Genomic DNA, 13,929 nt, shown 5'->3' with positions numbered 1-13,929 from the left:
GAGGGAAAAGAAAAGAAAAAGAACAAAGGCGAAAAGGCTGATTATCTTGCGGTTGGGACCTTACCAGGGGTGGCTACTGCCTGGAGAGGCCAGAGGCACACCCCCCCCCCCCCCCCCCCCCCCCGCGCCTTTTCAGCTTATCAACCAAAGACAGAAGCAAAGCCTGGGGCGGGGGTGGGTGGGAAGAGCCTGCTGCTCTAAGAGCATGGGGGAAAAAAAGAACTTTACACCCCAGATACTTACCCAACGCAGGTGTGGCCGGCATAATGCTAGCTCTAAATTACTTATTGATTTGAAAACACACCCTTACATACAGGGGGAGAAAAATTAAAAGGTGATTAAATAAACTGTGCATGTTTATATCCAAATGTGTATATAACCAAATTAAAACAAGTTTCCAGGGGCGCATGGGTGGCTCAGCGGGTTAAAGCCTCTGCCTTCCGATCAGGTCATGATCTCAGGGTCCTAGACTTGAGCCCTGAATCTGGCTTTCTGCTCAGTGGGGAGCCTACTTCCCTCTGCCTGCCTCTCTGCCTACTTGTGATCGCTGTCAAATAAATAAATAAATAAAATCTTTAAAAAAAAAGTGTGAACAAAGGACAGGGGAGCAGGAGGGAAAGCATCCCTTGACCACTGGGAGCTGCTCTTTGTGTCCTATGGTTGAACGTTGCTGGGTTTTAGGAATAAGCACCAACATTACACATTCGTGCATTCATGCAGCAGACTCTTTGTGGCTACCTGAAATCTGTAAGCCACCTTTCTAGGCATGTGAGATACTCTAGTGAATGAACTAAGAAATTCCTCTCTCACCTCACATTTTAGTGAAGACAGTACACGGACAATATAATCAGGAAATGACACGTTCTAAACAGGGAAGTGCCATGGAAATGCACGCATCTGCATTCGTATTTCTACATCATTCCACTGGGGCTGCACCTGAGGAAGCTCCTGGTGTGGAAGGAAGCCCTCTGGAGGCCCTCTTCTGGTGAGTCTTCAGGTGGCGGTGGTAGGTCGACGACTGGCGGTAGCTTCTGTGGCAGAGGGAGCACTCGTAGGGCTTCTCTCCTGTGTGGATTCTCTCATGGGCCAGAAGGTTGGTTTTGTGGCTGAAGGATTTTTCACACGTGCTGCACGTGAAAGGCTTCTCTCCTGCATGAATCTTCTGATGCACGTGTAGGTCTGACGCTTGGAAGAAGCCTTTGTCACACTCAGCACAAGTAAATGTCCTCTCGTTCTTATGTCTTCTCTGATGGGCTTGTAGCTGAGAGAGATACCTGAAGAACCTAGGACACTTTTCACATCTGTATGACTTTTGGGTTTCATGGCGTCCTCCTTGCTGTCCCCCACATGGGGATTTCCCCTCAGTTCTCTGGTGGGTAGGAACAGGCTCAGGGGTGACCTGGACTGGCTGAGAGAGAAACCCTGGTCCCCCCTCTGTAAGGACATCTTGATAGGAGGGTCCTTCCAGGGCCCCTTCCTGGGACCCGGATGTGCCTAGAGCTGCTCTTCTGGAGCTAAGCGGATTCTTCAAAGAAACACTGTCCTCTTCCTGGATAATGAGCAGGGAAGGTATTTCTCGGCTTTGACTGGTAATACTGTCATTTATGTGATAAATGTTGTCACCATTTTCTTTAGCTTTCTCTCCTGTGGGGGATAAAGTGACTCGGTGAAGTCGTGCCCAAGAAGGAGCCGCATGAATCCCTCTGGTACCTCGGCTTACCCCACTCACCTTGTCCTGTTTCCAGGGAAGTATCTTGAGGAGTCCAGGAAGGTGTCCTCATGGACGTCCCTGCTGGGGATCCTATTAACAGCTGTTTTGTTAGATGGACAATGACTTCTTTTAAAGCCATATTCTCAGTAAAGAGGGCTTCCTGTCCCTGCATGTGGACACGGACCTGTTATAAACAAACAGTGATCACTGTTACATATTCTTCACTAATGTGTCTTTCCTAATGAAAAAAGATGAAGGGGCACCTGGATGGCTCAGGCATTAAGCATCTGCCTTTTGCTCGGGTCATGATCCCAGGGTCCTGGGATTGAGCCCACATCAGGATCCCTGCTCAGTGGAGAGCTTCTCCTTCTCCCTCTCCACCCCTCGCTCCTGCTGGGGCACACACCCTCTCTCAAATACATTAAATCTTTAAAAATAAAGAAGATGAATACTACAGTTTTCTGAGGGAAGATCCAGCTCTTGTCAAGGCATTTCATCTCATCCTTGAAGTTTTGCCCAACCGACAACTTTTCAGTGAGTTCTTCCACCATCTCTCCAACGAATCTCTCTCTTTTATTTTATTTTTTTTTATAATTTTTTTTTTAAGATTTTATTTAGTTATTTGACAGACAGAGATCACAAGTAGGCAGAGAGGCAGGCAGAGAGAGAGAGAGGAAGGGAAGCAGGCTCTCCGCTGAGCAGAGAGCCCGACGTGGGGCTCGATCCCAGGACCCTGAGACCATGACCTGAGCCGAAGGCAGAGGCCCAACCCACTGAGCCACCCAGGTGCCCCTCTCTCTTTTATTTTTAAAGATTTTATTTATTTATTTGACAGAGAGAGAGAGAGATCACAAGTAGGCAGAGAGGCAGGCAGAGAGAGAGGAGGAAACAGGCTCCCCACTGAGCAGAAAGCCTGATGCGGGGCTTGATCCCAGGACCCTGGGATCATGACCTGAGCTGAAGGCAGAGGCTTTAATCCACTGAGCCACCCAGGCACCCCTCTCCAACGAATCTCAATGAACTAAATTAATATGTCGGTTCGTATATTACGTCCCACTGAAAGAATGGCTGGAACACTTTACTTTTGCTCACTTTGGTTGGTAAAGATTCCCCTTGGTGAGGAAGAGTGTGATCTGACAAATAACGGCATCTACGATAACTTCTTTGTCTTCCAGCTGCCTCCTACTGACTACTTATTCCTTACTCCTTTCGGCCCTTCACTCCAGGGGAAAAAGAACCTTCTACTCACTAGGTTAGGTGGCTTCACAGAACTATCACTCAGATCTTCCATGAATTTCTCCAGGTTTCTGCTACTGGATTCCCATTTCTTCTTCAATGTAGTCCGATCACTCCAGTGCCTGTTGATCAGGAACTGTTCCAGGACCACTTGAAAAATGATTTCGTCCTTGCTGTGTTTTTCTGGCTGCAGCCATGAGTAAAATGATTTATAGAGTCTTTGCAGTTCCTGCTTTGCATGGGAGCCATTGCCATTTTGAAATAAGTTGTGCTGAGCATCCTGGAACTCAGAAATGTCCTCTGCCTTTTGGAAAGCAGGTCCTTGGCCAGGTGTAAAGTGTTTACTTTTTGATCCAGGGTCATCCATAGATGGTTCACACAGAAATGAATCTATTCTTAGGGATATTTATCAGAGATTCAACTTTCTGGATTCAGTTTGTTAAGTCCAGTGTTTCTGGAGATCTGTTTCAAAACAAAATCAGGACATCTATAAATAATATTGGATGTATTTTTTTATCTTATTTTACTAGTTAAAATAATAGTCAAATATTGCATAGCACTGATAATGGTGGATCCTTAAAAACTATAAGTTATGGGTGCCTGGGGGGCTCAGTGGTTTAAGCCTCTGCCTTCAGCTCAGGTCATGATCTCAGGGTCCTGGGATCAAGTCCCACATAGGGCTCTTGCTCAGTGGGGAGTCTGCTTCTCCCACTCACTTTCCCTCTGTTCTTTACCCTCAATCTCTCCCAAATAAATAAATAAAATCTTTTAAAAAACTACAATCTAAAAATAGAAGAAATGTGTATTTAATTATATCACTGGAATAATTTTTTTAAAGATTTTATTTATTTATTTGACAGACAGAGATCACAAGCAGGCAGAGAGGCAGGCAGAGAGAGAGGAGGAAGCAGGCTCTCTGCTGAGCAGAGAGCCCAATTTGGGGCTCGATCCCAGGACCCTGAGATAATGACCTGAGCTGAAGGCAGCTGCTTAACCCACTGAGCTACCCAGGAGCCCCTATCACTGGAATAATTTTAAAAAACAAAAACAAAATATAAATTTCAGGCCCATATTACTCCACTAGTGAATTTTATGAGACATTTAAGAATGAAATAATGTGGGCGCCTGGGTGGCTTAGCGGGTTAAGCCTCTGCCTTCGGCTCTGGTCATAATCTCAGGATTCTGAGATCAAGCCTGCATCGGGCTCTCTGCTCAGCAGGGAGCCTATCTCCCCCTCTCTCTGCCTGCCTCTCTGCCTACTTGTGATCTCTGTCTGTCAAATAAATAAATAAAATCTTTAAAAAAAATAAGAAAGAAATAATGCTAGTGTTACACAAGAGCATATAAAAAGACACTCCTCTTTTAGTTAATGAGGTTAATTAATTAATCAACCTTACTGATGATAAACCTTTTTTTTTTTTTTTTTTTTTTTTTTTTTTTTTTTTTTTTTTTATGATTCCCCCGAGAGAGCAGAGAGCCCAATGCGGGGGCTGGATCCCAGGACCCTGAGATCATGACCTGAGCTTAAGGCAGAGGCTTAACCCACTGAGCCACCCAGGTGCCCCAGGATCTGTATTTTTAAGAAATTTCCTACTGGGGTGCCTGGCTGTTTCAGTCGGTAGAGCATGTGACTCGATCTCAGGGTTATGAGTTTGAGCCCCATGTTGGGTATAGAGATTACTGAAAAATAACATCTTTTTAAGAAATGTCCTATTATAGGGGTGCCTGGGTGGCTCAGTGGGTTAAAGCCTCTGCCTTCAGCTCAGGTCATGATCCCAGAGTCCTGGGATCGAGCCCCGCATCGGGCTCTCTGCTCAGCAGGGAACCTGCTTCCCTTCTGCTCTCTCTGCCTGCCTCTCTGCCTGCCTCTCTGCCTGCTTGTGATCTCTGTCAAATAAATAAATAAAATCTTAAAAAAAAAGAAATGTCATATTATAAAACAAAAAGATGAGGAATCGGTGTATTACGTGGGCACAGAAAATGAACTGGGTTTTGTTAGAAGATATTTCAGTGTCATCCTCATCTGGTAAGTCTGACAGGATTAGCCATCCCGATCCCATCTAGAAATGAAATAGAGATGAACACACAGAAGAAAATGGAATATATTTTTTCCTCTCCCTAATCCAGATGACTTTGGTATACAATGCTAATCTCCTCAAGTCCCCCCTATGTTACTTTCCCTTGCCATCAGGAAAAAGTACTAAGTCCTTCCCGGTCTCAGGAGGCCTTGTCTGGGCCATCTCACCCTTCTACCCCCATCTTAGGTGTCTACATCCAGGTACACTCGTCTTTTTCTCCCCCCTGCAGCTCTCTTCATCTGTGCCTCCCCACAAGTTCTCTTCTTCAGGACCACCCCACACACACACAGACCACACAGTCACACTTGCCGGCAAGTACTCAATCCCACAGGGACACCACTGTAGAGCATTGTGATTAAGACCTTGGAATTCAAAAGCTGACTGCTAGGTTCGGTGTGGAACAAGCTGTTCGGCCCCAGCAAGTTACCAATAAGGTCCTCATCTGCCACAGAATTCTTTTTTTCTTTTTTTAAAAAGATTTTATTTATTTATTTGACAGAGAGAGACACAGCAAGAGGGAACACAGCAGAGGGAGTGGGAGAGGGAGGGGCAGGGTTCCCCACGGAGTAGCGAGCCTGATGTGGAGCTTGATCCCAGGACCCTGGGATCATGACCCAATGCTTAACGACTGAGCCACCCAAGCGCCCCGTCACAGAATTCTTAAAAACACCCAGCTTTTAGACTTGTCACTGGAACTCAATGAGTTAACATATGTAAAGCATATGGATAGAACCTAGCACAAGGTAAGCCTTCATAAGGGTGTGCTGAATGGCTGGTACTTACCCTTTGACTCTTGGCCCCTACCCCCCCCCCCCATCCCCTCTGGACCAACACTCTAACAAGATACTGTAACAATGTCCTACTAGAAGGGCGCCTGGTGGCTCAGTCTTGATCCCAGCGTCCGGGGATCTAGTTCCTCACCCGCCTCCCTGCTTAGCAGGGAGTCTGCTTCTCCCTCTCCCTTTGCTCCTCCCCTCTGCTTGTGCTCCAGCTCTCTCTCTGGCAAGTAAATAAATAAAATCTTTTTTTAAAAGTCTTACCAGAAACAAAATTAACAAGACAACACAGCTGTACAAAATGCTTCCAAAGGGAGAACTCTTTCAATCTGGCCAGGATTTTACAAAGCCCACAACATCAATACCTACGGAGCCAGAGCATCAGTCAGAATAGACCATCCCCGGCAGAGCAGCCGCCGCTTTTAGGCAACAGGCTTGAGCAGTGGAGTGCAGAAAGGACCACAGCGACCCCCATCAGGTGACCCACCTCAAATCATCCAGAGGCCCTAACTAATCAGTGAGCTACTTACAAGCAGGAATAGCTACCAAAAAAACTGAAAAATTCCTGACGTCACCATACCTCCCCACCTTCCTTCTTTAAAAACAGCCCCCAGCCCATTGCCCATTCACTACAAGCAGTCTGTCTGCGGAGCTGCCGGCTGCCTGGTGGTGTATTCGATAAACTTCTATCAACTTCGTTCTGCGTCAGTGAATCCTTTCACCTGCTAGGACACTGATTTCCACCCGATCTGGCCACCCTACCTTTGGGGGCCCGCATTCAACTGAGAGACACACCACACCTAATGCCTGAATAAGCCCCATATTTTTGCAACTAGGTGTTTCCCCGCAATGATTATACCCACATAAGCATGCACAAAACATGAGCAACAAAACTGGAAATTTCCCTTTTGTTCTGGAAACTCACCTACTCAGGAAGACTGACCTTCCAACTGGGTACTCCTGGGCCAAAATCTCCACAGGCTTTTCTGCCTGCTTAAGGCTCCTGCCTTTTATAGGGTGTGGGGTCGATGATGCGTTTAACAGACGTGATTGGATAAAATCTTCCTGTTGACTGAATCCCTGATGGCATGTCCATTTTGCTCCAGCTTCAGCTCTCCGACACATGAGATAACATCCCTGGTGGCAGGGAGCAATTGGCCACAATCAAACACATTAATATTTCTGCAGTGAGATGTGACAACACTCACACTGAGGGAGAATACAAGATTAGCGTTAGTCTCCCATAAATTCTGGCCAAGTTTTGTCTTGAGTGAGTCTCACACAAACTTGCTAGTACTTTCTAATTTCCTGAGATTGCTGGATTGCAAGTGTGGCAGAGAACCAGGCTAATGTTCTCTCCTCCTGTGTCAGTCCCAGGCTGGTGAATCGGAGCAATCCCCAGGACCCCAGAGGAAAGGTTCCTACTTCAGCAAAGAGCCCACAGGGATTGGAGCAAAGATCATTTCAATGGGAAGAGAGAAATCTGTGTTTATCTTTATGTTGAGAAAGTACATCATACCTGAGACACTTAATATAAGGACAGTGTGAAGGTGAAGTTACAGTGGTGTGAGTCTCCTGGTTTGAAAATCTGGCTGGTGGGGGACTGTCCTGCACTGAGTAGGAAGAAAGGCAACAGGAAGAGATTCTATGAAACTCAGCTCTTCTGCTGCCTCTCTCATGAGGAGTGAGACCATTCCATAGAAGATGAGAGATACATCGCCATTGGGCAAGCTCAATATTCTACCTACTCATCTTGTTTTTCATTTATCACTCCCCTGCCTCCATCATGGAACTTAATCAAATGGAGGGCCGGGATTTTCATCTGTTAGGTTGCCCACAGCAGTCTACATGGAACCTGGCACTTGGTAGGTCTTCCTCAGTATATGTCAAATTGAAATAGATTTTCCAGCAAGACAAGGTGAAAAGCCTCCCCAAAATGCTGTGGCAGCAGTGGAGGGGGGTGCGGGATCAGACTGGACTAGAGGGAATTATGGAGTAGCTATCTCAAGACAGTTTCAGGGAACTGAAAGATGGGCAGCAGACTATATCCCAAAATCACCACAGAGAAATTAAAAGTTAGAGGAAACTCAGATTCTGGAAACTAGCAAAGCCCAGGGGGAAAACGCTGGGGGCAATCAAGGCCTATCTTAGATTTGGCTGGATCCAAATTAAAGACTTCAGGGAAGTGAAGAGTTGAGAAAATCACTCTAATTGCTCACTTAAATCACCTGGCAGGCACCAGCTACCTCTGGTAGTACATATGCAAAAGGTAAAGAGAAAGGGATCCATATATCACCATATATATCGTGATATATGTGAGATATATATATATATACACACACACAACAGAAATATGTATCACCATATATCACTAAAGAAAGCCAGCAAACCATGAGAAAAGAGAGCGAGAGGAGAAAGGAACAGAGAAAAAACAACAAAACTACCATAAAACAAGTAACAGAATGGGAATAAGTACATACCTAGCAATAATTAATGTAAATGGTCTAAATGTTCCAGTCAAAAGTAGGGTGACAGAATGGATTAAAAAGCAAGAGCCATGTCTATGCTCCCTATAAGAGCCTCTTCAGACCTAAAGACGTCTGCAGACTGGGGCGAAGAGATGAAAAAGCATTTGCCGTGCAAATGGAAGTGAAAATGAAACAAGGCTAGCAACACTTAGACAAAATAGATTTTAGAATTATTCATGCAATCGTATTAACCATAACAAATAATAATATCATATACTTTCTTACAGATTGTCTTTGTGACTCAGGAAAAAAGATATTTCTTCCCCTTGAAATTACTGTCTGTATTATACTCTGCATCCCACCCTTTCCCACATTCTCCATTCATTTATTTGTCCTCCTCTTTGTCTATCAGACTTAAAGGCATTCCTTTGCACTGTGTCTCTCTTCCCTCCCTGTCCTCGAAATACGAACATGACATTTAGCTTTGTCTATTTCACATCTGACAGCAGAAGCAGCTGCAGCCATCAAGTAAATGGACTGGCTTCACCAACATCTTGTGGCCTCTTCCCTCTAGTCATCCTTCAGGCTAACTGACCAGCCAGTAAGTGCCCAATCTCAGCTAAGATCCTGAGTCTACTCCAAATGCCCTCCTAACTCCTCAATCCAATGCTTCCACTTGAATGTCTCAAGTGCACCTTGAGCTCATATTCCAACACCCCCAATTTCAGTTAATAGTCTTGCCATCCAAACAACTTTGAAACCCAGATTCAATCTTTGGCCATAATACCCTATGTTGGGGTCCATTATCAAAGGAACGAGACTGAGACAAAGTGAAAGTTATGCAAAGCCTTATTCTATGCCAAGCATTAGAAGTTAGACTGACAGGCCAGGGGAACGAGACTGAGACAAAGTGAAAGTTATGTAGAGCTTTATTCTATGCCAAGCATTAGAAATCAGACTGACCGGCCAGGGGAACGAGACTGAGACAAAGTGAAAGTTATGTGAAGCTTTATTTTATGCCAAGCATTAGAAATCAGACTGACTGGCCAGGGCCGCCTCCAAAGACAGTGACCCCACTCCCCGATCTCACAGGCTGGCTTTATAGGGCATACCCGCAGACCCAAGGTATGTGGTTTCTATTGTTAAGGCCTTTACTCCCGGAATCGATACCTGGAATCATACCAGGAACTACTGGTGTGTTTATTCCCAGAATGAAGTCCGTGGATGTAAACAACAATATGGCTACCTAGGCAATATGGAGTCGCTCTGGCTAAGCAGGCCCTAATAGTTAAACAGGTTTTAACATTAAAATGGCCCTAATACCCTACACGCAGTGCTAAGAAATTGTGACTGCCTCAAGTAAGTCTGCTCCAATGTATGGGTGTCTCTTTTGTGATCAGTCTTGTTGCTGGTGTTTTCTATCCCATACCAATTCCCCATGCATCTTATACATGGTCTGCATGCAGTGGTCATCACTGTGTAGATGATTATTTCATGCACCAATGAAACGGATTTGTATCCTACTTCTATTGCTACTTCAGCATTTATTAGCTAGAAATTCTAAAGAAGCATAAAGAATTTTCCATAATCTTCTATTCAGGTACCTCAAAATACAGTCTGTACCAAAAAGGGAAGAAAGAGCTTGATAACATTTGCTCTATTTAGCAATTTCCAGAATAATTATTTGATCATTAACATCATCCTCAAACAATAACCAAATACTTTTTGTTTTGTTTTGTTTTGTTTTTTAGAGAGAGAGTGAGATGGGGGAGGACGGTGGAGGGGCAGAGGGAGAGAGAGAACTGGTTTTTTCAAAATTTATTTTAGACAGAAAGAGCACATGAGTGGGGGAAGGGAGAGAGGGAGAGAGAATCCTCAAGTTGACTCCGCACTGAGTGCGGAGCCTGATGCAGGGCTCACTCCCAGAATCCTGAGATCATGACACCAGCTGAAAGCAAGAGTTGGACATTCAACCCACTAAGCTACCCAGGTGCCCCCAAATGTTTATCTCAGGGATAAGATGCCCCCTTTGCACATGTACTTAGGTTGTGATCATAGTAGCCACTACCACAGCAGGAAAAAACATTTGTCAGTGGCTCTTCTTTTCAGATAAGTGTAAGGTTTTTTTTTTTAAAGATTTTATTTATTTATTTGACAGACAGAGATCACAAGTAGTCAGAGAGGCAGGCAGAAAGAGAGAGGGAGAAGCAGGCTCCCTGCTGAGCAGAGAGGGAGAAGCAGGCTCCCTGCTGAGCAGAGAGCCCGATGCGGGGCTCAATCCCAGGACCCTGGAATCATGACCCGAGTCGAAGGCAGAGGCTTTAACCCACTAAGCCACCCAGGTGCCCCCTAAGTGTAAGATTTTAAAATGAATTGTATCTGTGTTTGTTAGGGCTGCTGTAAAGGAAATAGCATAGACTGAGTGGCTTATAACTAACAGAAATTTAATTTCTCACAGTTCTGGAGACTGTAAGTCCAACCAAGATCAAGGTGATGGCAGACTTGGTGTCTAGTGAGGGCCCACTTTCTGGTTCACAGATAGCTTCTTCGCTGTGTCCTCACATGGTGGAAGGGTTAAGGAAACTTCCTAGTATCTCTTTTATAAGGGTACCAATTCTATTATTAAGGCAGAACCCTCATGACCTAATCACCTCCCTAAGGTCTCATCTCTTAATAGCATCACGTTGGGCATTAGGTTTTCAACATACGAATCAAGGGGGACACAAACATTCAGACCATAGCAGTATCTCTGTTAGGAAATTCAGTTAAAAATATATGGAGGAGAGGAGAAACAGGTGGGATTGCTGGGGTTGGAATACTGAGATGTATCCATACAGGGAAGAATTTTTTTTTGCATGGGAAATAGGCAAAATGCCACATCATCTGGTTCCTCCTCCTCCTCTTCTCCCTTGCCGCTTCCAGTCGGCGACGGGAGAAGAATTAGGCACAAACAAGTCAGCTGCAAGAGATTGGGAGCAGGGGACAATCATCGAAAAGGACTGCTGCCACGAGCAACTCCACAGTCTCACTTTTATTAGATAGAAACAATAGCCAACAGAAGGACCGATGAAGGTCAAACGTTAGTCACGTCCTGCGGACAAGGAAGGAGAAGAATAAAGTTTATTGTTAACCAAGCACATTCAAAAGACTCATCTAACTAACAACGGGCACTTCTGGGAAGAGAAAGGAGCGCTCACCGAGAAGGGAAGCAGGCGGTTTTCGTTCCACCCTGAGCTGACTGGGCGTTCCTGGGTGCTCGGCTTCCCTGAAGCAGGCGCCGTTCCTCCCTGGGCGGGCCGGGTGCAGGCTGCCCGGCTTCCCCGGCTGCTCGGTTTCTGTGAAGGGGTTGGCCTTCCGCCCTGAGTGGGCCGGGCATCCCCAGCTGCCCAGCTTCACGGTCGTATATCGTCCTTCTTCCCAAAGACCTGTTGCCAGTATGTTTTTCTTAAGGCCGTATCTAAATGTGCTTGGCAACTAGTAAAATCCTCCAGGGGTTACAGTTTAAGTAACAAATTGTTCCGAGGGGCAGCAGCACTCCCTCCCCCCCACCTTTTTTTTAGGGGGGTAGTGTTAGGGTCCGTTATCAAAGGAACGAGACTGACACAAAGCAAAAATCAAACAAAGCTTTATTTCGCGCCAAGCATCGAAAATCAAACAGACCGGTCGGGGCCATCTCTTACGAAGAGGCGACGACAAGGACACCACTCCCGACGACGAAGAGTCGATGACAACGAGGGCAATAACGCCGCTCCAGCGAGGCCTCTCCCTGTATGAGGCTGCTCCCCAGACAAGGCCAATCCCGACGACTAAGAGGCGACGACGATGAGGACGACAACCCCTACGATACAGACTCTGCTCCCCAGGACGGCACTCTGACAAGGCCGCTCCCTGGAAGACGCCGCTCCCCAGACAAGGCCGCTCCCCTGAGGAGGCCGCTCTGGCGAGGCCTCTCGCGGCAGGGCCCTGGCTCGGGTTGGCGAGGCCGCTGGCGGCGGGGCCAAGGCTCGGGGCAGCGAGGTCGCTCCCCGCGGCGCTGCTCCCAACGACTATTACCCGAGGTTGGCTCCCCACGACTATCACTCCGACGACTACCCTAACAGCTATCCCACCAGCTATTCTAACTCCTCCTCCTGCCCCCCCCACCCCAGCCTCATAGACTAACCTTTATAGAGGTGGTTGAACCCGGCCCACACACAGGTGGCCAATGAGATTTCAACTCACCACAGTAAATATATGCACGCCCCACTGATTGGATGCCTATATCCGCGTTTTCAAGTAAGTTCCTCTGGGAAGGGCGGGGTCAATCTAAGTTTACAACCAAATGGCTCCCTCTGGCTAACTAGGCCCCTACAGGTAGGGGCAGAGGGAGAGAGAGAGAATCTTAAGCAGGCTCCACATCCAGCACAGAACCCAATGCAGGGTTCAGTCTCACAACCCTGAGATCATGACCTGAGCAGAAATCAAGAGTTGGATGCTTAACAGACTGAACCACCAGGCACCCCGGAAGTGAAACTCACAAAGTTGACTCTAAAGCTTCAGTCTATTTGAAGAGCAACAAGATGTTTATTAGTTCCAAGTTCTGAGTGAAGGTACTTTGTATCTAAGTGACACTATAATAATAACTTTATGATATCTTGTGTCACTCCCCCATACAGTGAATGCGGGAGTAAGTGCCCCTTGTGGAGGCTTTAAGCAACACTGCAACAAGGCTGTTTAAATTATACTCAGTGGCATATGGAATTAAAGGAATCTTTACACTCACAGCTCCTAGAAGAGGAGGCACCGTACCTCATACAAGCGGCCAGATGGGAGGCCAGATGGAGCCAGGCAACTGGCTCAACCAAGCAGGTGGGGAGCCCAGAGAGAGAGAGAGAGAGAGAGAGAGAAAGGACCCCTAAACAAGTGTCATTATTGGGAGTCAAGGGGGAGTACACAAACGACTTAAGGGAATTCATTAATGCCCTGGAATGTCACTAGATCACAGGGAAGGACAAGAAAAGGAAGTTGTACAGGAGACTAAACTTATTATCACACTGGGGTACCTGCTCATGTGGGTGGGGTGCTCACAGCCTGTATGTAGGATGTTGAGGCAGCAGGAAAACGCGTTTTTTTTTTTTTTTAAGATTTTATTATTTATTTGACACACACACACACACAGAGAACACCAGCAGGCAGACAGAGAGAGAGGGGCAAGCAGGCTCCCTGCTGAGCAGAGAACTTGATGCAAGGCTTGATCCCAGGACCCTAGGATCATGACCTGAGCCAAACGCAGAGGCTTAACCCTCTGAGCCACCCAGGCGCCCCAAAACGTGGTTTTAAAACATTTACAGTACAATGTGACTGCTCGCTCCATGAGGAAATTTAAAATAAAAAGATTGAAAAAAACGCAATTTGGGAAACTGCGGAAATTTCGGTGCGTCCCCTTTGGGAGTATCCGATGCTGCCCCCTTCTTCTCTGGAGCCTCCGCCCACCCTCTCCCAGCGCCCCCGTCCTAGAAAGAGGAGAGGAGCATTTCTCGTTGGGTAGGAGGCAGGACAAAACTACATTACCCAGAAGGCCGTGCCTCACGAAGGGGCGTCGCTGGGCCCGCCGGCAGAGGCGGGACTTCCGGCGTCTCGGGTGGGCGTGTCTGTGACGTGGCGGGGTGGCGGGCTGTGAG

General features: G+C 46.6%; 1 protein-coding gene across 1 annotated transcript; it reads right to left on the bottom strand.

Moving 5' to 3' along the window:
- Nucleotides 1–916: 916 nt before the first annotated feature.
- Nucleotides 917–5,206, bottom strand: LOC111139750 (zinc finger and SCAN domain containing 4). Its single transcript, XM_022492107.1, has 4 exons — nucleotides 5,193–5,206; nucleotides 2,961–3,342; nucleotides 1,730–1,895; nucleotides 917–1,644 (listed from the first exon to the last, which is right to left on the bottom strand). The coding sequence occupies exons 1-4, from the start codon at nucleotides 5,204–5,206 to the stop codon at nucleotides 917–919; spliced, it is 1,290 nt and encodes a 429-aa protein (XP_022347815.1).
- Nucleotides 5,207–13,929: the final 8,723 nt, after the last annotated feature.

Source organism: Enhydra lutris, unplaced genomic scaffold (assembly GCF_002288905.1).
Source record: "Enhydra lutris kenyoni isolate GAN:26980312 unplaced genomic scaffold, ASM228890v2 scaffoldscaffold114, whole genome shotgun sequence".
NCBI classification, from domain to species: Eukaryota; Metazoa; Chordata; class Mammalia; order Carnivora; family Mustelidae; genus Enhydra; species Enhydra lutris.
The sequence above is the reverse complement of the archived record's forward strand: the minus strand, read 5'-3'. Positions and strand labels throughout refer to the sequence as shown.